This window comes from Lactuca sativa, chromosome 5 (assembly GCF_002870075.4).
Source record: "Lactuca sativa cultivar Salinas chromosome 5, Lsat_Salinas_v11, whole genome shotgun sequence".
Classification (NCBI taxonomy): domain Eukaryota; kingdom Viridiplantae; phylum Streptophyta; class Magnoliopsida; order Asterales; family Asteraceae; genus Lactuca; species Lactuca sativa.
The window spans coordinates 293,946,387-293,968,985 of record NC_056627.2 but is presented as its reverse complement, the minus strand read 5'-3'; the positions used below and the strand labels follow the sequence as shown (position 1 = coordinate 293,968,985).

General features: G+C 34.2%; 5 protein-coding genes across 5 annotated transcripts; 2 read left to right on the top strand and 3 right to left on the bottom strand.

Moving 5' to 3' along the window:
* Positions 1–530: 530 nt before the first annotated feature.
* LOC111910389 (mannosyl-oligosaccharide 1,2-alpha-mannosidase MNS1) lies at positions 531–5,308 on the top strand. The gene is made up of 14 exons (XM_023906232.3): positions 531–988; positions 1,530–1,577; positions 1,658–1,852; positions 1,926–2,038; positions 2,127–2,192; positions 2,303–2,474; positions 2,550–2,639; positions 2,723–2,847; positions 2,940–3,005; positions 3,086–3,194; positions 3,271–3,369; positions 3,459–3,539; positions 3,640–3,810; positions 4,694–5,308. Exons 1-14 carry the CDS (start codon positions 833–835, stop codon positions 4,952–4,954), a joined length of 1,752 nt encoding a protein of 583 aa, XP_023762000.1. The 5' UTR covers positions 531–832; the 3' UTR covers positions 4,955–5,308.
* Positions 5,309–10,838: 5,530 nt separating this feature from the next.
* Positions 10,839–14,442, top strand: LOC111910387 (metal tolerance protein C4). The gene is made up of 13 exons (XM_023906230.2): positions 10,839–11,288; positions 11,387–11,438; positions 11,567–11,699; positions 11,826–11,881; positions 11,990–12,104; positions 12,186–12,243; positions 12,336–12,454; positions 12,568–12,687; positions 12,770–12,871; positions 12,953–13,025; positions 13,123–13,190; positions 13,259–13,319; positions 14,154–14,442. Exons 1-13 carry the CDS (start codon positions 10,973–10,975, stop codon positions 14,276–14,278), a joined length of 1,398 nt encoding a protein of 465 aa, XP_023761998.1. The 5' UTR covers positions 10,839–10,972; the 3' UTR covers positions 14,279–14,442.
* A 181-nt stretch (positions 14,443–14,623) lies between these two features.
* On the bottom strand, positions 14,624–16,995 carry LOC111910388 (protein MANNAN SYNTHESIS-RELATED 1). Its single transcript, XM_023906231.2, has 6 exons — positions 16,677–16,995; positions 16,238–16,376; positions 16,065–16,135; positions 15,902–15,987; positions 15,237–15,819; positions 14,624–15,111 (listed from the first exon to the last, which is right to left on the bottom strand). The coding sequence occupies exons 1-6, from the start codon at positions 16,785–16,787 to the stop codon at positions 14,830–14,832; spliced, it is 1,272 nt and encodes a 423-aa protein (XP_023761999.1). The 5' UTR covers positions 16,788–16,995; the 3' UTR covers positions 14,624–14,829.
* Positions 16,996–17,789: 794 nt separating this feature from the next.
* Positions 17,790–20,511, bottom strand: LOC111910385 (uncharacterized). Its single transcript, XM_023906229.3, has 7 exons — positions 19,943–20,511; positions 19,472–19,534; positions 19,142–19,278; positions 18,476–18,513; positions 18,357–18,402; positions 18,104–18,268; positions 17,790–18,018 (listed from the first exon to the last, which is right to left on the bottom strand). The coding sequence occupies exons 1-7, from the start codon at positions 20,320–20,322 to the stop codon at positions 17,840–17,842; spliced, it is 1,008 nt and encodes a 335-aa protein (XP_023761997.1). The 5' UTR covers positions 20,323–20,511; the 3' UTR covers positions 17,790–17,839.
* Positions 20,512–20,818: 307 nt separating this feature from the next.
* Positions 20,819–21,571, bottom strand: LOC111910098 (uncharacterized). The gene is made up of 2 exons (XM_023905888.1): positions 21,274–21,571; positions 20,819–21,054 (listed from the first exon to the last, which is right to left on the bottom strand). The coding sequence occupies exons 1-2, from the start codon at positions 21,569–21,571 to the stop codon at positions 20,819–20,821; spliced, it is 534 nt and encodes a 177-aa protein (XP_023761656.1).
* Positions 21,572–22,599: the final 1,028 nt, after the last annotated feature.

Here is a 22,599-nt window from a genome sequence, read left to right as displayed (position 1 = left end):
TTAAGCTTTTGTAATGGTTAACCTCCATAATGTTATTTCGTTGGTTTGTATCCTTCTTTAGTTCATTCTTATTCCCTTGTTTAGTTCGTGTGCATTACCATTGACTTCATAACAAAGAAGCTACTATACTTTCTCATCCATAAAATTTCAGAGACTACATTACCATTTTAGAAAATACATTACCATTTTAGAACATACATTACAAACATGGTACACAACCATTTAATATATAACAAACAAATTACATTACCATTATAAAAACTTCATTAACATTTATGAAAATACAAACTAATATTACACTTACATCTAAAGAAAATTACTAAAAAAAACAGCATTTGATGCCAATGGGACTACCGTCATATATGTTTTGTTTCTTAGATTGACGTCCCAAATTCTAATCAGTACACACGGGAATTATACTAACTTCCGATACTACTAACTTATAATCACCATAAGAGTTAAAAAAAATGATTTCACTCTTGCAGGGAGGGGATTTGGTTAAAAACTCATAATAAATTTCTTTCCTTTTTCCAATTAATTTCATTTGGTGATTTCCGTCATAATAATCCATCCAACATCAACGTCATCTCCTTCTTTGTCTTCGTCTTCGTCTTCCTCCCGTTTCTTGGAGGATAACAGATTCCACACCGTGTGCGAAACGGGAGAGATCGCCATCTAGATCCCATTCCATTTCTCCAATTTATATTCAATTTTTTATCCGCTGTGTAACATGTGGAAACCTGATTTCATATTCTTACACCATTGATCGGTTGTTGTAACATATTTATAATAAGTATATACACACATATAGTTGTTAAATATTGGAAGAAAAATGGCAAGGAGCAGATCCTCATCGTCGATCCGATGGAGGTACGTCAATCCGGCTTATTACTTGAAACGCCCCAAACGCCTTGCTCTACTTTTCATGGCTTTCGTCTTCGTCTCATTCTTCGTATGGGATCGTCAGACTCTTGTTCGGGAGCATGAGGTATCGTAGGCATACATATCTATTAACTTTTACCCTTTGCAATTCCATTATAGGGTCGTGAGATCCTTGTCTTATTTGTCTCGTAGTTTATCAAGGCCACTCAAGTAACACGCAATGATGATCCCTGATTGGGAATGATTGTGAAATAACTCTAAATTGCTTGCTTTTGATTGGATTTGGGGAATACCAAACTAGAATCAGCCAAAATAGGTGTTTTGTGATCTCATTTAGGTCTACACAGAAAGAGATCCAGGGAAAATTTCTCTTAACTATCATGCTGCTTCGAGCTTATGATCAGTTTCTCTGATATGTTAATGGAAATTCGTGTAGCAAGAGATCACCAATGTCAGTCCTTTATTCTAGCTTCTGGTAGATTTATAGAGAAATAAGAATAGCTCTTCAGTATCAACCAGGCTTCAAGCTATATGATGAGTAGTAGAATATCATGTTAAAATTTAGGGCTTGAGACTTATATGGAAGAGTTAGAACAACAATTTACTTGTTTTATTTCCTGTATTTACAAACCACTATTGATTGACAGGAAGAGCTCTTAAAGTTGAAAGAAGAGATGGAACGTTTGCAAAATGAGGTATCACATTTTGATTTTTATCTCAAGATCCATACAACTTACAAGTGTCCTGTAATCTAAAACTTATTGCCTCCTTGCAGCTAGGAGAACTAACACAAGAAGGTGGTGTTTCAGTTAAAAAGATAAATACTACAACCAAAAGAACTGATCTAACCAAAACGGACAGTTTTGTCCCTGATCCAATTGAGACACAACGAAGAGAAAAAGTCAAAGATGCTATGGTTCATGCATGGACCTCATATGAAAAATATGCTTGGGGTCATGATGAACTTCAGGTATATCATTCTTTAAGTCAAACATATCATTTTTATATAAAATACTGATTTCTTTTAATATTTTGTTTTGTAGCCCCAATCAAAGAATGGTGTGGATAGCTTTGGTGGTCTTGGTGCAACTTTAATAGACTCTCTTGATACCTTATATATAATGGGCCTGGATGATGAGTTTCAAAGGGCTAAAGAGTATGTTCCATTATCTATTTTCATTAAACTTGGACTCCTTATTTTTGCCCATAGAGATTGTTTTATATATTTGTGCACTTTTATCTAGGTGGGTTGCAAACACTTTGGACTTCAATAAGAATTATGATGCCAGTGTGTTTGAGACGACCATAAGGTTGCTTTGTAAGGTTTAATATATATATTGTTGTTTATTATTCAGTAACCAATTTAGTAATTATCATACAATGAGACAACCTAATCGTTATCATTATTTTTTTTTAACAGGGTTGTAGGTGGGCTTTTGAGTGCTTATGATTTATCCGGAGACAATGTCTTTCTTGAAAAGGCAAAAGACATAGCTGATAGGTTACTTCCAGCATGGAATACTCCTTCTGGTATTCCTTACAACATTATTAACCTGGCTCATGGTAATGCACATAACCCTGGTTGGACTGGGGTAAGTTTTAAACTTTGACCATAGAAAATAGAATTTTGACTTGTCTTTTTCTCAAGTATCTATATATTTTCTCAGGGTGATAGTATCCTGGCAGATTCTGGGACAGAGCAACTGGAGTTTATTGCATTAAGTCAAAGAACTGGAGATCCAAAGTATCAACAAAAGGTATGTATGTTCCCCGTAGTGTCATTCATGTATGAGAATATTTGACCAAATTTAATACTGTAATTTGTAAATTGATATTTCAGGTAGAAAATGTTATTCTAGAGCTAAACAAGACATTTCCTGCTGATGGATTACTCCCTATTTATATAAACCCCCACAGAGGAACAACATCTCATTCCACCATTACTTTTGGGGCCATGGGGGACAGGTGTTAAATTTACTTCCTAAAACTCTTTTTTTTTTTTTTTTTTTTTTTATCAATGGCATGATTTTAAAATTCATATATAAATTTGGATGCAGTTTCTATGAATATTTACTTAAAGTTTGGATACAAGGAAACAAAACAGCAGAGGTGAAGCATTATAGGTGAGAATTCTTTTAGTAATTTTGGGTAATTGAAATTATTTCAGCTTCACATTTTCTCATGACAAACTTTATTAAAATAGGGAAATGTGGGAGACATCAATGAAAGGTCTATTGAGCTTGGTGCGCAGAACTGCACCTTCATCTTTTACATACATTTCTGAAAAGATAGGGAATTCTTTGATCGACAAGGTATTCTTTATTAAAATCCAGTAATTGTATAAAAATTCTTAAAAAAATTATACTTTGTTGTTATATATGCATGCAGATGGATGAGTTGGCATGCTTTGCACCAGGAATGATAGCCTTAGGTTCATCTGGTTATGGTCCTGCTGATTCCACAAAATTCTTAAATTTGGCAGAAGAGGTAATTAAATTCATCCCACCATAATTATAAATTTTAAAGATGTAGTAATTTGTTAAAGATAAAGATGCAAATTTGGGATTTATATGTAGCTTGCATGGACATGCTATAACTTTTATCAGTCGACACCAACAAAGTTGGCAGGAGAAAATTATTTCTTTCATTCAGGGCAGGTTAGTTTTATTACTTGATTGATTGGTCAATATTTATGCATTTGACTTGTATATATATAATAATGTTAAAAAGAAATAAAAAAAAAATACTGTATTGTAGGACATGAGTGTGGGTACATCATGGAACATATTAAGACCAGAAACAGTTGAATCCCTTTTTTATTTGTGGCGTTTGACTGGTAACAAGACTTATCAAGATTGGGGGTGGAATATCTTTCAAGCTTTTGAAAAGAACTCCCGTGTGGAGGCCGGATATGTTGGACTTAAGGATGTAAGTAATCTTTTCTCTTTCTATCACTAAACTTTTTTATATTATTATATATTAGTATTTGTCTTTTTTCTTTTCTGGGTACAATCCAAAAATGAATCTTTTTTTCATTTTTCTTTCTTTCTGAAAAATGTCCTTATGGCTAGATTACGTTCTAAGTTTGGTCCCCCTCTTTGATGGTGTTACTTTTTTGCTGTTAGTTTTCTAAAATGACAAGTTTGCCCTTGGACCAAGCCTCATGGGTTCTAGTTTGAATTAATGACCTGTTAATGAATATAATTGTAAAATTCTTTTAAAAAGTTGTGCTTTTTTTTTTTTATAAGAAATCTTGTTTTATTTCCTCTTCATTAAATAAAGAGTAAATTAGTATATTTTTGGTCCTTGAGTATAGCTGATTTTTGCAAATTTGGGCTCAAAAAGTTTTCTCTTGCAATAGTGGTCCTTATTTGAGGTTTCTGTAATGTCTTGGAGGTCCCCGATTCCAGTAAAATGACTATTTTTGGCCCATGAGTATAGCTGGTTTTTGTAGTTTTGGTCATTCTACTTTGATCGGTGAGATTAAATAAAAATGTTACAAAAAACCTCATACAAGGACCAAGTTTGCAAGATAAAACTTAATTGGAGTAAAGTTGAAAAAAACAGTTATACTTTGGGACCAAAAATTAATTTACTCTTAAATCAAGTATCTATTTTTTAAAAAGTAAAATAAGTTGTGATTTAGAAAACAATATAATAGTCATTTTAGTACAGCCAAAAAGTAAAGTTGGATTAAGGAGGCTTTTAATTTTAAGAAAAAGATTGATTTTTGGAGTAGAATAATAATTTATATGTATGAGGTTGGTTTAGTGTAAAGATAATAATTTGGTGATTATGTTATGAATTTCAGGTGAATACAGGTGTGAAAGACAATATGATGCAAAGCTTCTTTCTTGCAGAAACATTGAAATATCTGTATCTTTTATTCTCACCCCCATCAGTTATATCTTTGGATGAGTGGGTGTTCAACACAGAAGCCCATCCTTTAAAAATTGTACCTCGTCTTGGATTAGGGTTAGGGTTAGGGTTAGGTTCCAAGCAACATAAACAACCACCCACCACCACTACCAGACTACGTGCTAGGAGAGAAGGTCGTTTTGGTGGGACTTAGGACTAATGTTGTTAATTAAAGCCTTGTGAGAAAGAGAAAGACCCACTTCTGCCTTTTTTATGGAAATTTTGGGTGGCAGAAAGCCCAATATCCTAAGGATTCATTAGGCTATTGGGCCCTCTCGTTGGCCATGTGAAATAAAGGAAACAATACATGGGGATGGGGGGAGCGAGGATCAGATAATTGTACCTTGTTTTCTAATTCTATTCTTAATAGACGTAATACTGTGCTGTGGTAGTGTAGTTAGTCTGTTTAGACTTTAGAGAGACCGATTTTTCCATACATGTACTAGTAGTTTTGGTACTCGTGTTACTGCCTTTTTGTTTAATTTTACGTTAAACTAGCAGCACCAAATCATCTCAACGGATTTTTATTTATCTATTGTCTGAACTAGTAGAACCACTACCACTGTCATTGTTCTTGTTTCTCTTTTCATTCCTGTTTTTAAATTACTGGGGTCATTTTAGTAAAAACATGTATGGATCTTTATCTAATTTGGATAAAAAAAAAAAAATAGATGTACCAAGCCATGTTAGGCAACTTTTTGATTCTATCCAATATCCATACAAAACTGCTAGTATTCAAAAAAACTTTAGATAGGATAAAAAAAGATTCCAACTTGCATAAAAGGTCAAAAATTTAAGTTTTTTTGGGATTTTGGTCTCTGATACGTTTGAAAAGTCAATTTTATCTTTTTCATTTCTTTTTTTCTATTTTCTTTATTTATTTTGGTATTTAAATAACTAAAAATAAAATCTCTCTCTCTCTCTCTCTCTCTCTCTCTCTCTCTCTCTCTCTCTCTCTCTCTCTCTCTCTCTCTCTCTCTCTCTCTCTCTCTCTCTCTCCGTCAGTAAAAAGAAAAGTCAAACCACCAACCCACTTCTTCCCCAATACATATTTGATGAACCCAATTCTTTTGAGAATGTGAAGACTTTATCTTCATCTATGTTTGCTAGAACCCTAATTTTTCATATTATTTCGCACCTGGTTTCTATTTGATGATTCTTACAATCCATACCACCAACAATAGATCCACAAACTCGCCACCACCACCACTACTTCATTACTCCTACCACAATCATCGTGTTCTTTTGTATGGATTCCGACTAGCTCCACCACATCTTTCAGATGTTCGACAAAAATGAAGATTCTAGAATCATCAAACAAGAACTCAACGAGTCCTTAGAGAACATGGGGATATTCATCCCATACTAAGATCTAATTTAGATTATCGAAAACATTGATTAAAACCATGACGGATGTCGTAATCAACGTCGATGGCTTCAAGCATATGGGCTTTGAAAAAACAATCGAGATTCACCCGAAAAAGAACCATGAAAAATAGATGTCGACACTTCCACTCAAACAATCTGAGGCAACTTCATATGAGATTCAGGATGTGGTTTCTAAGGGTGGTTGCCCTTTCTCTTTTTCGTTGAAATCAAAGTCCGATTTTGACTTTTCGAACAAACATTGTTCTTCTAGTTGGGAACTCTTTTCGTGTTGTTGTAATAGATTTGATAGAGGGGAATAAGTATCATCATAGTGGGATGGATATGTTGTTGTAACAACTTATTTTTGTGAAGAAATTCTTCTGCATTTATTTATTTTTGTTAATATTGTAAACATATTATTGAATTGAAGAAGTGAAGATCCAATTTTTGAGATGGTTTTTTTCAGGTGGAGAGAGAGAGAGAGAGAGAGAGAGAGAGAGAGAGAGAGAGAGAGGGTATTTTAATTTAGAATTTTCTTTAATTGTTGGAAATAAATGAAAATGAAAAAAACAAAATTACAAGGGCAAATCCGTCATTTGAAATATTTTCAAACAGTTTTAGACCAAACCGGCAATAAAATTCTTATTTCGAACTACTGGTGCAACTCCAAAACTTTTTGGATCGAAGTCCTAATTTTTGACATACCACAGGGACCAAATTTGTTGTCTTCTATCCAAGGTAAAAATGTTTAGAGACCTTGTTATTCTACTTCTACTTATTATATGTTGTGTATATATTCCTAATTCTTGTCAAAATATCTACTCCTAGAATATCTTCTATGTAGTTATTTATTTTCCATTGATAAGGATATCAACACTTGTTTATATGTTTGGAATAAGTATAATCAAGATTGACTTCTTACCTTGTATTTTGCCTCCATGTCTATCTCTTGTTCATCGATGAGCACCAAGCTCAAGTTCCACACGACACTCACAGTGTCCAAAATCAAAAGAGCTATTCCAGTCACCACCGAGATGGAAAAGTTCCAATATATGTCTTCGTTCAAATTATTAAAAGGTTCATTGTCACGCCTAACTACGCTCATCGACCACATTATTGCACCTAAACCACACTCAAAACATGGTCCCGTTTAGAAGTTATTGTTCTGAAATCAATATAATGCCTCTAAAATATTATCCAAGACAATAAAAGTTACATCGTTGACCACCTAGAAAATCATTTCTCCAATATAACTATCTTGACTGTTTTCTCAATGTTTTCTCCCACTACAAAGAGTTAAAGACGTTTGCCGATCAAATCTATGTTGTTTGTGTCTAGAATCTAAACACCATGTGGTGTTACAACTCATAATCGACTTTAACGGAAGTTATGATGATGTTGTCTCCTTCATTCCACAAACCAATCATCTCCTTCCTTTTCTACAAAGAATACTCGAAGTTTTCCTTAAAGTAACTCGAAAGGCTAAGCAAGTCACCTAAGCTCTTCCCACCACCACCCTCATTTGTTCCTCCAACAATAGCCCACGACAACCGATATGGCCCCCAATTCCACCTTGGCAGACAATAACCTCCAATAATAGCATATGTGCTCTCAAGGTAGTCGATTATGTTATTTCAATATGAGTTATTTAAACAAACATATGTTGGAAATAGTCATGCAATTCAAATTCACATATGTGGACACAACACTCTTCTGTCACCTTATCCTCTTCTCGTTCAAAACGTGTTCTTCATTCTCGTCATCTTGTTAAAAACTCAACCTTATCATCTCCTCATTCAAAACATGTTCTTCATTCTCGTCATCTTGTTAAAAACTCAATCTATGTCCGTCATTTTTCTATCGATAATAATATCCCTTAACTTTGATCCTTTCGAGTTCACTATGAAGGCTCATCCAACAAGGAAAATGATCATTAGATGAAATACTATCGGGACCTCTATCCTATATTTTCTTCTTAGATTCATCAACTTTGGGATCTATCTATTTTTACTACTATTTCTCAAGATTTATAGCATCATTGTTTAGGTTTTCAGCTAATATTTTGAATTAACTTCGAAATAGTCATTACGTTCATTATAATCACAATATACATATTTATTATGTTTATCAATTGTGTGTGTTTGGTAAACATATAAAGTTACTTTTTATGATTCTAATTCTATTTTGTCTTCTTTTGAAATCATTGACTTATGGACTTCACCAATTTTAAGTTTTTAGGGACCAATGTTCTAAATAGCGTGAGACGTGGCGTGGCGACAATGTCAAACCTCAAGCTTTACGAGTCAGGATGAGTCATGGTGTTTTTCAAGGCATGATGTAAGGCGACGATATCATATTAATTTATAATTATATTACCACATAAATATATATCAAATATAACTGGTTTTTAGAAGTGTTATATCAATAACGAATAACAAAAAGTTAACAAAAAATACAATAGTTGTATCTCCGATTAGAAAATACATAACAAAGAGCAAACGTGTTTCAAACAAAAAAACACGCACCATAACACGCTATAACGCGCCATGTCACACCATATCACGCTTTGTCACGCGCCCACACCTAACAACAACGTTATGAGGCTTTTCATAACGGCAAAACCACGTCACACGTCATGGCACGCCTTGGTGGTTGGCGCGCGCTATGGCGCGCCTTTTAGAACACTGTTGGTGACATCCATACCATATGTTATTTCTTAATGATTATTCCAACTTCGGTTGACCTTTCCCTTTAGATATAAGTCACAAGTTTTCTCTCTTTTTTTGTTGTTGCTTACCACATTCATTAAACATATGATACAAGGTTTTCAAATCGTTACAATTCTAGGTTCAGATGAAGATATGAGTTTTAACATACAAGTTTTTGGTGTTCATCTCCATCATTTTCATTAGAAACACATCTAGGTTTCTTGAACACACACACACAAAAGATTTCTTGAACGATTTAAGATATGTGTTCTTTTGAAAGCTCGTTTTCTGAGTATTCTTTTGGACCTCAATTTCTACGTTTTTGAAGCTAGATTTATGGATTCAAAAACAAGAGCACATTTTGAGTTTCTAGAATGAGAAAAATCTGAGGGTGCGTTTGGTTGTGAAAAATTTTCTAGTTTTCCAGAAAAATTTCCAAGAAAAACGGAAATTTCGAAAACACGTTTGGTTCGTTTAGTTTTCTAAAGTTTTCTAAGAAAATGAAAATTTTTCATTTTTCCAAATTGTATGTAAATTAGATAAGTGATTTTTACAGTTTTCCAAGGTTTTCTAAATTTCTAACATAGAAAATGAAAACTCCATCATTTCCAGCTAAACACGTTTTCTAAAATTTTCATTGAAAACTGAAAATAAAAACCCAACTCTAGTTTCCGAAAACATTTTATTGGAAAATGAAAACAATTTACCAAAAAACATTCCAAGAAAACATAAATTTTGAAAACGCATTTGGCTCGTTCAGTTTTCCAAAGTTTTCTAAGAAAATGACTATTTTCATTTTTCCAAATTATATGTAAATTGGAAAAATGATTTTTACAGTTTTCCAAAGTTTTCTAAATTTCTAAGATGCAAAATGAAACTACACCAGTTCTAACCAAACGTGTTTTCTAAAATTTTCATTAAAAATCGAAAATGAAAACTATCTCTATTTTCTAAAAATATTTTCTTGGAAAACAAAAACAATTTTCCACGGCTAAACACATCCTAAATTTCTAGAAAAATTATGTTGGGCAATAGACTCGTCGGAGATGCCTAAGTCTCTTTCAACCTACAAGCTGTCGTAATTATGTTTTTGAAAAGTGAAAATAAATTTAATAATAAATAGTTGATTCGTAAATAATTAGCCGTGACAATCTCAATCCGAACCCAACCCAATAAATAACAGGTTGGGTTGAGATTTTGAATCTGTTTAACTAAATAGGTTAAGACATTTAACCCGTGTAGTTAATGGATTGAGTTAGAGTTGAAATTCCTAACCCATTTAAAAATTTTAAATATTTTTTAATTTATATTTATTTGGTATTATTGTTTAGTTGATCATTATATTTTGATTATTTTTATTTATCAAAAATCATATGTCAGTAAAGTAACTGTTATTGGAATTTGAGTTGATAAAAGTAATAGTTGAATTAGAATTTAGAAATTAAACATTTATAATGTTTTATGGTTGTAAACACTTGATTTGTATTTTTGTTATGGGGTTATAAACTTATTGTTGTATTATTTTCAAACTTGAACAATTATTATATCTTTTACATTGTAGGTAATTTTATTTGATGTGTTATTTGATTTATAATGAGTTTTTTGTAAACATTTAAACTGGTTGTTTAACTTTTTCAATAAATAGGTTGGGTTGAGAAAATAATGAAAATGTCAATCCGATTTCAACCCATTTACTAAAAATGTTGAATTAGGTTGTGAATTCTCAAAGCATCTACTTAAACATTTTGAATTAGATAAAATTTTACAATCCATTTAATTAAACAAATCAATCCATTTATGACCCATCCCAACCCATTGTCGACCCTAAAATAATAATTCCCAAACAATGCCATGATTATTTTATATATTGTACAATAAATTGTTACGTAAAAAAAAGAAAAGAAGAAGAAAAAAAAAAAGAATCCTTTGCAAAACTCATTATAAGTCATGTCGACTGCGGAACCAAATAAACACCCCCAAATAGAAATCCAAGGAAGAAAAAGTGGTGGGGACTGGGGATGATCAGAGATGGGAGTGGTAAAACTCTTTCCTGAAAAACTTCAAACCCTAGCAAGCTGATAAACAATAATGGTGTTATGCACGATAAGCTTACCACGATAATACTCATGCCAATCTATCAACATCGTTGTCTCCTGTCTCGCCTCCATCGTCGCCACCTCTCCCCTCTACTAATCCGTATTCTAGACCCCCCACCACAACCCAACCACAACAACAACCACAACCACAACCACAACCACCCTCTCCTATCCCGTTCTTATCACCATTTACGTCCCATTTCAGACCGACGCCTTCTCAATCCCCCCTTTTCATTACAACGCCCTGTTACCCCCGATTCTCCCCCCTCCACCATCATTTCAAATGACGTTAATTATCGCTATTCTATTCACCGAAGTAAGCTCAATTTTACTTTGTTTACACTCATTCTACACACCATCAGCTTCGTATTTTCTTTTGTAAAATTGAAACAACATATTGTCGCGGTTTTGCAGGTTTTATCACTAGACCTAAAAAAATTAAGAAGATAGAGGTCGATGATCATAGGTATCTATCTGTAACCCTTAACGTATTATCGCCTGTAAATTGATTAACAAATGTAACCTTCGATTTCCTCATAAGAAGCCATTGTTTCCTATCATTCATTTGTTGGTTGGTAAAAATTTTCATGCTAGTCAGCGAGCTGTTACCACAGCCCTATGGTGCAACTTTCTCGTATTTTCACTCAAGTTGGGGGTCTGGCTATTCACCTCAAGCCATGTCATGCTGGCTGAAACTGTCCATTCTGTTGCAGATTTTGCAAATCAGGTGAAAGTGAAATAACCATGAACTAATCTCCCTTTCGGATTCAATTCTTGCTTTGTTTTTGTCTGAATCTTTTCTTTTGTCTTTTATCTTAAAGTTAAAAGAAATTAACAAACATTCATATCATAGGCACTTCTTTTATACGGCTTAAACAGTTCAAAACGTGCTCCAGATGCTCTTCACCCGTGAGTATAGTATCTCCTTTGCCATTCATATTTCCTCATCATATTAACATTTTGCAATTTACAGATGCTCTTCATCCATGCGCTAATTGATTCCCCTTCTATTGTCAGGTATGGCTATTCCAAGGAAAGATTTGTCTGGTCTTTGATATCTGCTGTTGGAATCTTCTGTCTTGGTTCTGGTGCCACAATTGTAAATGGAGTTCAAAATTTATGGACTTCACAGGTACTTTATGCAAGTTACTTTTAGCTCCTTCAACCTCTGTTTGTCTCTCACCTAACTTGTTGATACATGTACACTACACAGCCACCTGGAAATATATTGTATGCAGCTTTGGTGATTGGTGGCTCATTCATTATTGAAGGTGACACCGAAACTATATATAGATACAAACATTTTCATACTACATGATAAATGAATTTAAAGAAACAAGAAAACCTTTTACTTTGATTATAGGTGCTTCACTTGCTGTGGCTGTGGATGCTGTCAGAAAAGGTGCAGCTGCAGAAGGCATGACAATTAGAGACTATGTTTGGCGTGGACATGATCCCACATCTGTTGCAGTCATGACAGAGGTTAATAAAGCTTGTTGCTTTTATTTTTATAAATCATCATTTTAGCCACTTATAATGATCATGGAACATATTTGAGAAAACAAGATTATTCATCTTTATAACTGAAAATGCAGGATGGTGCTGCAGTTACTGGCCTTGTGATAGCAGCAGCATCATTAGTTGCTGTGAATCTGACAGGCAATCCTATCTATGATCCCATTGGTTCAATCATTGTTGGAAATCTTCTTGGAGTGGTATGTATTTTCATAGCAATGTTTCACTACATATGTTCTCATTAAATCATTTGTTATAAAAATTTCCCTATTTTTGTTGCAGGTGGCTATATTTCTTATCCAAAGAAATCGGCATGCACTGATTGGTAGAGCCATTGATGATCATGATATGAAAAGGGTTCTTGAGTTTTTGAAGAATGACCCGGTAAAAATTACAGTTAGATAACTCTTGTAACTTAAGAACTGAATCCTGAATAGATAAAATTTATCTATATTCCTGTTGCAGGTTGTAGATTCTGTATATGATTGCAAAAGTGAGGTGATTGGGCCTGGTTTCTTTAGATTTAAAGCAGAAATAGGTGACAACTTTTTTTTTTTCTATCCTATTTTTGGGAAGCTGATTATTAGGAGTTTGAATATTTTGTTGAAGATTTTTATATGTGTAAAAATGTGCAGATTTCAATGGAGTGATATTGGTACAAAACTATCTTAGTAGGACTGGACCTGAAGGATGGGCTAAGAAGGTAAGAAGAGGGTTCTTGTGTTTGATGAATATGAGTATGAATCTAATGATTTATGATTGTGTGCACAGTTTCGGAGTGCTGCAATTGAGGAGGATGATGCTGAAATGCTTAAAATTATGTCCTTATATGGTAAGTAATTATGTCCAAGATTCCTTTTAATGGATTTATGAGCAAGGGTCTATTTGGTCTTATGGAATGGAATGGAATGAGTCATCACATTCCACAATCATGTTTTGTTGGTCTGTGGGAATGGAATTAATTTTCATGTGAATATTTTATATTATGGGGGTGTTTGGATAGGAAAAAAAAGGGCTGCTTATTGCTTATTCCCACAATAAGCTAATTTAAGTGTTTGGATAAAATCCAGCTTATTAGGCTAAATAAGCTAATTTTAATAAGCATTCCTCCCCATGCTTATTGCTTATTGCTTATTCCCACCACAAATAAGCTATAAGCAATAAGCTAAAAAATCTAATCCAAACACCCCCTATATGTAAATGTAAATAGAAGGTATAGTTTTAACATTAACCATAATTATAGAATTTATTATTTACAAAAGTAGAAAAAAAAATTAATTGTAGTAAAAGCTCATTAAAACGGTACTAAAACCCAAATAAGATTATGATAAAAAAAATTATTTTTTCTAGAAAATAAAACTAGAATATAATTACAATTATGTAATTCTTTATAAAGATTTGTGTCGATGATTTTTTTATTGGGTTATTATTACAATTTTTCATTCTTTTCCATGATGAAATGAGAAAAAAAAAGCCTATGGAATCAAAATGAACAAAATGGAAGGAATTAAAATCCCAAGGGTATCCATTTCATTCCATCAGGCAAAACAAATAAATATTTTTTTAAATTTATGATGGAATAAACCGTTCCGATTATGTCACATACCAAATATCACCAGAGAAATTTTATGTTGATTCAATTTATGATTATGTATTTTATTTATAGGTGAAGAGGTGGTAACAGCTCTAGGGAGTGAAGTTGATAGACTTGAGAAGGAAATCCAGGAAATTGTGCCTGGAATTAGGCATGTTGATATTGAGGCCCACAATCCAATTATCTTACCACCATGACAAATGCATTTTTCCCACTCATAATTTCAGTTATTATTATTATTATTATAATTTGTAGATGTTGATAGATGGATTTTGTTTGATCTCTGAAGGAATAAAAACAGAGATTTGAAAGAAACAGTTGAATCGTGGTATAAGAAATTAACAAGAGTTGTTTCATTCCATTAGGCAATTTGTTCCTGGTTTCCAACAAATTTTGACTCAAAAATTTATTTTGTTATTTTTATTAAAGTCTCCTCTTCCAAAAAGTTGCTTCATTTTTGTGGTAAAAGATTATGATATATGAATTCGTATTTGTTTTTTTGTAAACTAAATCAGTAGAAAACTTTAAGTACATTGGTAATATAAGAAGAATGCAACTCCGTATAATATTTTGCTGACTCACAAAACTCGAACAGAATGTTTTACAACACACTATCATCGGTTGCTATTATAAATATATGGAAATCCATCTACCAAAATACAAAAAGCAAGCAATCTAAATCAAACTCTGGATCCTACATCTCCCCATTTGTCACGCATTTATTTCATATCACCAAAAAGAAGATGCTCTAGCAGAAACATGAATACGCCATATGGTTCTTCTTTGATACATAACGCGAAACATAACTCCCCAAAGAAACCGAGGCATCAGAAGGAATATTTGCAGGAACCAATATTCGAGTCTTCCCTGTCCCAATTCTTTTTCCAGCAACATTTGCATAAAACAACCCTGAAATTGCTGGCACGAATACATCACTCTCTGAACATACATAGAAATCTATCACCTTCTCATACTCTGAAGCATCCGAACCCAAATACTTTTGCTTCTTCTCCATTGGCATTATTCCTTCCTGTAATAAAAACATTTCAACAACAAAAAAAATACATGAATCATGATGTATTCAAATATCACCATGTCTAGCTTATCTGGATCAAATATGACATTGTCTAGCTGATTTAAGACTGTGATAGTTACCTTCGTGTAAGTTTTTGGGAAGAGGTCTTTGATAGCATCAAGACTGGTGTCCCATCGTGATTGTGTCATATATATAGCACTGTTCTTATCAAACCCTAGTTTTCTCAAAAACATTGCGATCTCTTGTGGGCCATAACATTTTTTAGACCCATCGCCATTTCCTTGGCAACCCTTGTTGTCCAACATATCAAGTCTCACATCCACCGCCACAAACTGTCCATCGGACTTCCGACTCAACGTTTTGAGCCGGTCAACCATTGAATCAACCACCTCCCGGACCTCTGGTTGGAGTTCAAGACTTCCAAACATGGCTAAACATCCGACGGAGTTTCTCTCTTTTTCTTGTTCGATTTTACCCTTTTTCATGTTCACTGAAGGGAAGTAAGTCGCTACTCTTACGTTTCCCTTGCTTTTGAAGACTGGTTCGATGTTTTCCGCTATGTATTCGTCTGTAACTCTATTGGGAATCCTTAGAACAGCGAGATTCTTTGATGATAACTCGGAAGGCTGGGATTTTACTACTTTCACCACTCCTTCCAGGCTGCTTACAAACTTCTCAATGTCGTAAATATCTCCAAAGTTCCTGGAATGCGTGTAGTTTGATTTTGAATGTATGTTTGCATATGTAATGAAGATGATGAGATTGAAATGACATGGACACTAACCTCCAGTCACCAGGTTGGCTTCCCCTTATATCGGGAATCACAAGTGTTGCCCTCAGGTATCTTGCCACTACTACTGCATCCGTAATCTGTGGTTGACGATGATTAGATGAAACAAAAAGTTGCGCAATACATGAATGATTTGTAAAGAACAACAATTAATCACCTGAGAGACGTGGTATTCGGGTCCATTGGTTAATGAGAAAGTGACGAACCCTTTAGAATCTTCATCCTCTTCTGCTTGCCGGATATGATCAAAGTTTGAAGGTTAGAGATAAGAAATGGAATGAAAAGCATGCAATTGAGATTCCTGGATTAGTTCTAGTTTGGAGGACTGACCAAAACCTGGCTTAGACCAACAAGGCTTGAGACCAGAACTTTCCTCCTTCCATGGGCCATCGTCATCGCCATCAACTGCAAGGCTTTTTTCCGAATCCTTGGTGTCTTCAAAAGCTTGGGTAGATCCGGCATGGTTGACCTGTAGGAAGGAATTTGGTTTTATGAATTAGTAGCTAGTTTCTGTCCATGAATACATGTAGAGTGTAATTCAAATTGGGGAAAATCGGGATATAATTGGAACAGAATCAATCATGTTCCATCCATTCAACGATTATTGTGTGGAAATCATAGCAGGTGGTCGTGGTACCAATGTAATTACGGAAGATGAAAAAGTAAGGACTGAATACAACAAGTAATTAAGGAAGGAATGTGATTAAATTGTGAATTTGGAGAATGAATAGATGAGTTAGAGTAGGAGGAAGGAGAAGAAGAAGCATACATGATGAGAAATAGGAGCATCAAAATGTTCACGCTTAACCATGTTACCAAGCATTAGAAACATGGTGACTGTAAGCACCCCTGCCACTATTTGTCTCGGATCTATTCCCATTCTTCTCAGATCCTCCCGTATCTATCTATCTATATATGTATCAATCAATCTATATATGCAAGTGTAATAAATACTAATACTACAACACTACCACCATAGATAAACGAATCAAGAAGCTTGTTCCAGTTCTATCTAATCACTCTTTTAAAAAGGGAAAGAGAAGGCAGCCACTTTTCTGACGTCACAATCCAGAAAGAAGGGGAGATTGAGAAAAATGCAGTCTGTTTCTTGTTGGCTACATTATATAAGAGAAAGGGGGATAGGCTTCTATGTATCATGTATGTATGGTATGGCAGGAGTTCACATGGGTGAATTGCAATTTGCACATGATACCCTCCATGTTTTTTACCAAGATGTACTCACCTACCTTAACTTTATCATCACATGTAGCCTCCCAGAATCTATATTCATCGTTGAAAATCTCCCCCACGTCATAACTTTTATTATACAAAATAAATCTATACGTTTCCTATATAGATTTTTTTTTGCATTTATTTTGATATCAACGTTTTAAATTGCAGTTAAATCATTCAATTAAATACAAAACGAAAGCTTGAAGATGAGAATCCGACTCAAAAGATAGTCTCAAATGGAAAGGAGTTGAAGTTGGAGGGGTAGTTTGTATTTTGTAATAAATAAGTTAAAGAAATGCTGTTTGCTAGCCCACCGACACACCATGGCCACATCTACTATTTATTTCTCGCATGCAACATATTTTAAGCAACATTATGATTGACTAATAATCAGTTTTTAGAATCGTAAATTGCTCTAATTATGTATTTAACTATTTTATATGATGACTTTTATTTATTTATTTATTTAAAAAATCACCAACAAGTCTTAAAAAACTATTTGGAAACATCTTATTTGACTAGCATCAGTTATGGAACACAAAGTATGGCGCAAATCAAGCAAGTTTGAGTACGACCCCCACCCTCATTTCCAGTTTTCCAATCTCACCTTCCCATTGTTTTTTATTTGTTTATTTATAAACACAATTAATAATGATAATAAAACATGAATAACATTGAAAATCAAACAAGTACACTTCTTCACCAACTTTTATCTAATTGTGCATCATAATCTTTGACCATTAAAATCTCACTACATAGTTTCTTAGGCACTTGCTTCAAATCTTGCCCTTCTTGCCACACTTGTCCCACCATAACACCAGGCCCAACGTTTCTTACATATATCACAACCTCATCATTAAACGGCCATGGATGTTTTCCTGCAGTAACATTCAGAAAACAACCCATGAATAACACATACAAAATTTACAAAAATGCCACATGTCGCAACAAAGATAAGGTAACCTGGTTTTGGAAATCCTTGAGGGTATTCCTGGAAATCGAAATCTCCACTTCCAAATTCGTATGCTACATCACATGGCTGCTCTGTTGCCATCACTTCGGTCACCTCTTTCACTTTGAAGTATAATGGAGCAAATGAACGCGATAATCCATTCAGAACTGTTGCATCTGAGAATCAAATTTATAATTTATTTATTGGTTAATGAATATCATCAATATACTGATTACTATATAATATATATATTCCCAAAATTACCAACAACTCTTCCAAAAATTTGGCCATCCTTGCAGCAAAATAAAGCCTGAAATAACAATTTTTTAATAAGATATGTACATAACAAAGGACACTATTGATTTACAGAGCACAGAATTAACCTTCTTGAAGTAATTAATCCAGGCTACAGCCAAGGGCCCTATTTGAAGAAGAAAAAAAAAACATCAATTGTATACACTAGTAGTGCTATAGTTATTCTGTAAATCCCATTATGCTAAATTGTTGAGTGCCAAATGGATACTCTTAAAATGCTGAAAATTTTAAAAGGATGATTCAGTTGCTGATTTTCCATATATCTTGTTGTTGATGCTGTCTAGGTTAAGAGACCCTAGTCAAACTAATTCAGATTTTTGCATGGAAGTAAAAAGTTGGAAGGAGAAATTTTTTAAAATTGTTGATGTTGGTTTGACCGGTTAACTCTTTCTTCAACCTCTTGCAAACTGCAAATCAACAATGGTGGTAAAAACTTATTTCTTATTTCCAAAGCTTAATCTTTAATCCTAACAAAGAATTTTGTCAAAAGTTTTCAAATAGAAAACTAGGGTTTTTGGAGTTGCGTCGACTTTCACCATTAATTGTGATTTCAAACCTCATAAATGACAGAGATGAAGTTAGTGAAGAAAAATCACATACATTTTGGACTTAACACATAAATTTCTGGGTTGTAATCATACAATATATGCATAACAAAACCCTAGAAGAGGATAACCTAATAATTGCCATGATGACAACCACAGTATAAGTGTGTTTAAGTCTGATCAAGTTACCTCCATTTGTTCTGCAGTGCCAAAATTCTAGCAACTTCACACCTGCTTCATCTCCAAACAAGTTAGATGAACTTTTCTTTGCCAACTTTGGATTATCATATCTTGTGCCTGCTACCTCCCAAGCTCTTGAAATAAGTCTTCATAGTTCAAACCAAAAGAAAAGAGGACAAATTAATAGATGAAATCTGAACCTCCTTTTTAATTGTTGACTTCACATATACATGTTCATGTGAAACACATATGAAGTTGTATTACAAGACATAATCATCTAAATAAAGAGATAAGCAGTGCTGAAAACATATATCACTAACAGAGTAACATACAAATCACCTTGGATTAAGCAATGCCAGCAAATGATGTCTCCTTTCCTCTGGGATGTCGTCAATTTTTTTCCTGATGATTGGATACATATCAAGGTTTCAGGCTAAGACAGTAATAGTGTAATAACATAAACAACAAGCCAAGACTCTAATCACATAAACTTCCATTAAAACCAAAAAGCATAAGCCTTTCATGTAAGTGGAATTTCATAGGTACAACTTTTCAAGAATTTGTGAAGATTTCCTCATGCTAGGAACTGTAATTTCACGGCATGGAATAGAGCCATATCAAAACTAGTTGAAAATTTAACTGAATGAGGTCCAACCCCTAATCCATATCTTGATTTCGATGCCTTGTGTGTTGGCAAATGATCGAACATGTAGAATACAATCTTGTTAAACATAATTTGATGTGGTAAGTCAAAACATAGAAATACAGAAATCTATCAAACAATGTCTAAAGTGAAGGAGAGAGTAATACCAGAGATAAGTAGCGGGGTTGTAAGAAGATGGGTCTAAAGGAATAAGTTGTTTGGGTGGATCGAGAAACGACACCACATCCCGCTCGTCGTAGTAAGATATTTCCCCACCAGGTAGCAACTGATAAGGTTTATCATCCCAGGGAGATACGTGCATTGAAGAAGACGCCGCCGTGCTAGCCCTCCTCTTCCTCACAGTGCCGCCACTCACCAACAAGTGTTTCACTCCTCTCCCTGCATCAAATTGACCACTAGAAAGTTTCAAGTACGAAGTTTTTACATGAGGAGGATATGGCGATTTAATCGGGGAGTCGAATAGGCTGTTTGGGCGCAGTGAAGATGAAGATAAAGCTGGGCAGTAAGACCTGATGGTTACGCTCATTGTCACAATTTTGACTTTGGCCTCATAAAACGACTGCAACTCGAATTGTATGGCATATGTAACAGCGGCTAAACCACCCACCACCCACCGCCTGGGGAGTTTTATCAGCGGCGATACCACTGGAAGAAGATGTACGTTTCCACTGTTGGTTTAAATTGGTGTTTTGGGATTGATTTTGCAAATTTGGTACTTAGGTACAGTTTTATAATTTCTGTGTCGGGTAAAGTAGTGTCCGTAAACTACGTAACTATTCGGTGTTTCCGTATATGCTCAATCAAATCGTCTTCAATAGCGTTATGGACATCCTTATTGCGAACTTGTGTCATGTTTGTCATATAATCGGATAGATCTGTAATTCGTTGAGTAGAGTATTCAAATTGATTGTTCTTCTGTAAATTCGGATGGATCATAACAATGAAAGTATGTGTGTCATTCATTATCAACTATTATGAATGATGATACATGCAATCATAATTTTACCCGTCATATCTTTGTCTCACACAAGACAAGGGCGATGAAGAAATGCAAAACGAGCTTGTAAAACTTCAAATGCTCGTTCAACATCTTTTCTAGCAGCCTTTTGATGTTCAGCAAACAACTTATGTTTTTGAAGTTGTTGAGAACTTATTGACTTGACAAAGGCAGCCCATGAAGGATATATGTCATCAGTGAGATAATAAGTCATATGATTTTCTTGATCATCCACAGTGTAACTCACCTTTGGTGCTCGACCTGCCAATACATCATCAAAAAGTGGAGATCTTTGGAGGACATTAATATCATTGCATGAACCCGGTGTTCCGAAGAATGCATGTCATATCCATAAGTCATACGATGCAACAGCTTCCAAAATTATTGTTGTCTTACCGCTTCTACCTACATATTGTCCAGCCCAAGCGGTGGGACAATTTTTTCATTCCCAGTGCATGCAGTCAATGCTGCCTACCATACCTGGAAATCCACGTTCTTCTCCAATATGGAGCAGTCGTTCTAAACCATCTTGATTGGGGCGTCTAAGGCACTCTTCACGAAAGCATGAAATAACACCTTCCACAAACTTTATAAGAGCATCCTTTGTTACAGTTTCACTCATTCTCAAATATTCATCATGTGCATCTGCTGATGTTCCATATGCCAACACCTGCATAGCTCCGGTACATTTTTGTAATGGTGAAAGACTGTGTCTGCCTGTGGCATCCGTATAATGGCTTCCGCATTCGAAATCCACCTCAAAAATTTTCTTCACCATACGTTGGGTTGTCAACAAAGTAGTCTTTCATCAAATGTGCCTCACCCTGCTCACGTTCCCAATCACAATACCTCCTTGCTCTTGGGTGATCTCTTACGCTCATATTTGGTATGCTTATGAGTAACTCACTCATGATAACATCAAGTTGTCGATTTTGTTGAACAACTCGTGCTTCCCATTCATCATATTAAGTCATTCACATTCAATGAACCGGAACCATCTGATGAGTTTGCATTATGAGACATTTTTCAAATAGATTAGAAATAAAGAGTGAAATGAAGAGTTAAAGGTGGATATGAAAGTACGTAATGGTTATACTCGATTTATATAGGAAGCATATTGATTTTTTTGTTATTAAATGTTAAATAAAGATAATGTTAAAATAGTTTATCTAGATAAAATTCGAAGATCCAATAAAAAAGATGACACATCAGAGAATCTTATATTCATAAGATATTGGCATATTTTATAGATGATAAGATTATACTGAAAATGAGTGGTGTCTCTGAAAGATGATAATGACAACCCTGCATTCAATAAAGATGATAATGACAACTCTGCATTAAATAAAGATGATAATGACAACTCTGCATTCAGTAAAAGCGTATAACATATATTACAAATACATTGAAAGCATGAAATACAAATACATGATAAAATATCTTACAAATACATTAAAAACATGAGATACAAATACATAATAAAATATCTTACAAATACATTAAAAACATGAGGTAAAAATACATAACAAAATATCTTACAAATACATTAAAAGCATACTGAAAATAAAACATACACTTGAAACATCCCAAAAATACACTCCAAAAGTTTCTTTTTAAAATCATTTAAGAAAATCATAATGCATAAACATCATACTAAAATCACAAGTCATGTAACCAAAACATCATATCACTATACGGTATCAAAACCATGTATAAAAATATCAGAGTCTAAAACATCCCAGGCTATAAAATGTGGTGTGTGTCATGCAGTCATCCCAGACTCTTCCCCTTGCTAGTAGAAGTACC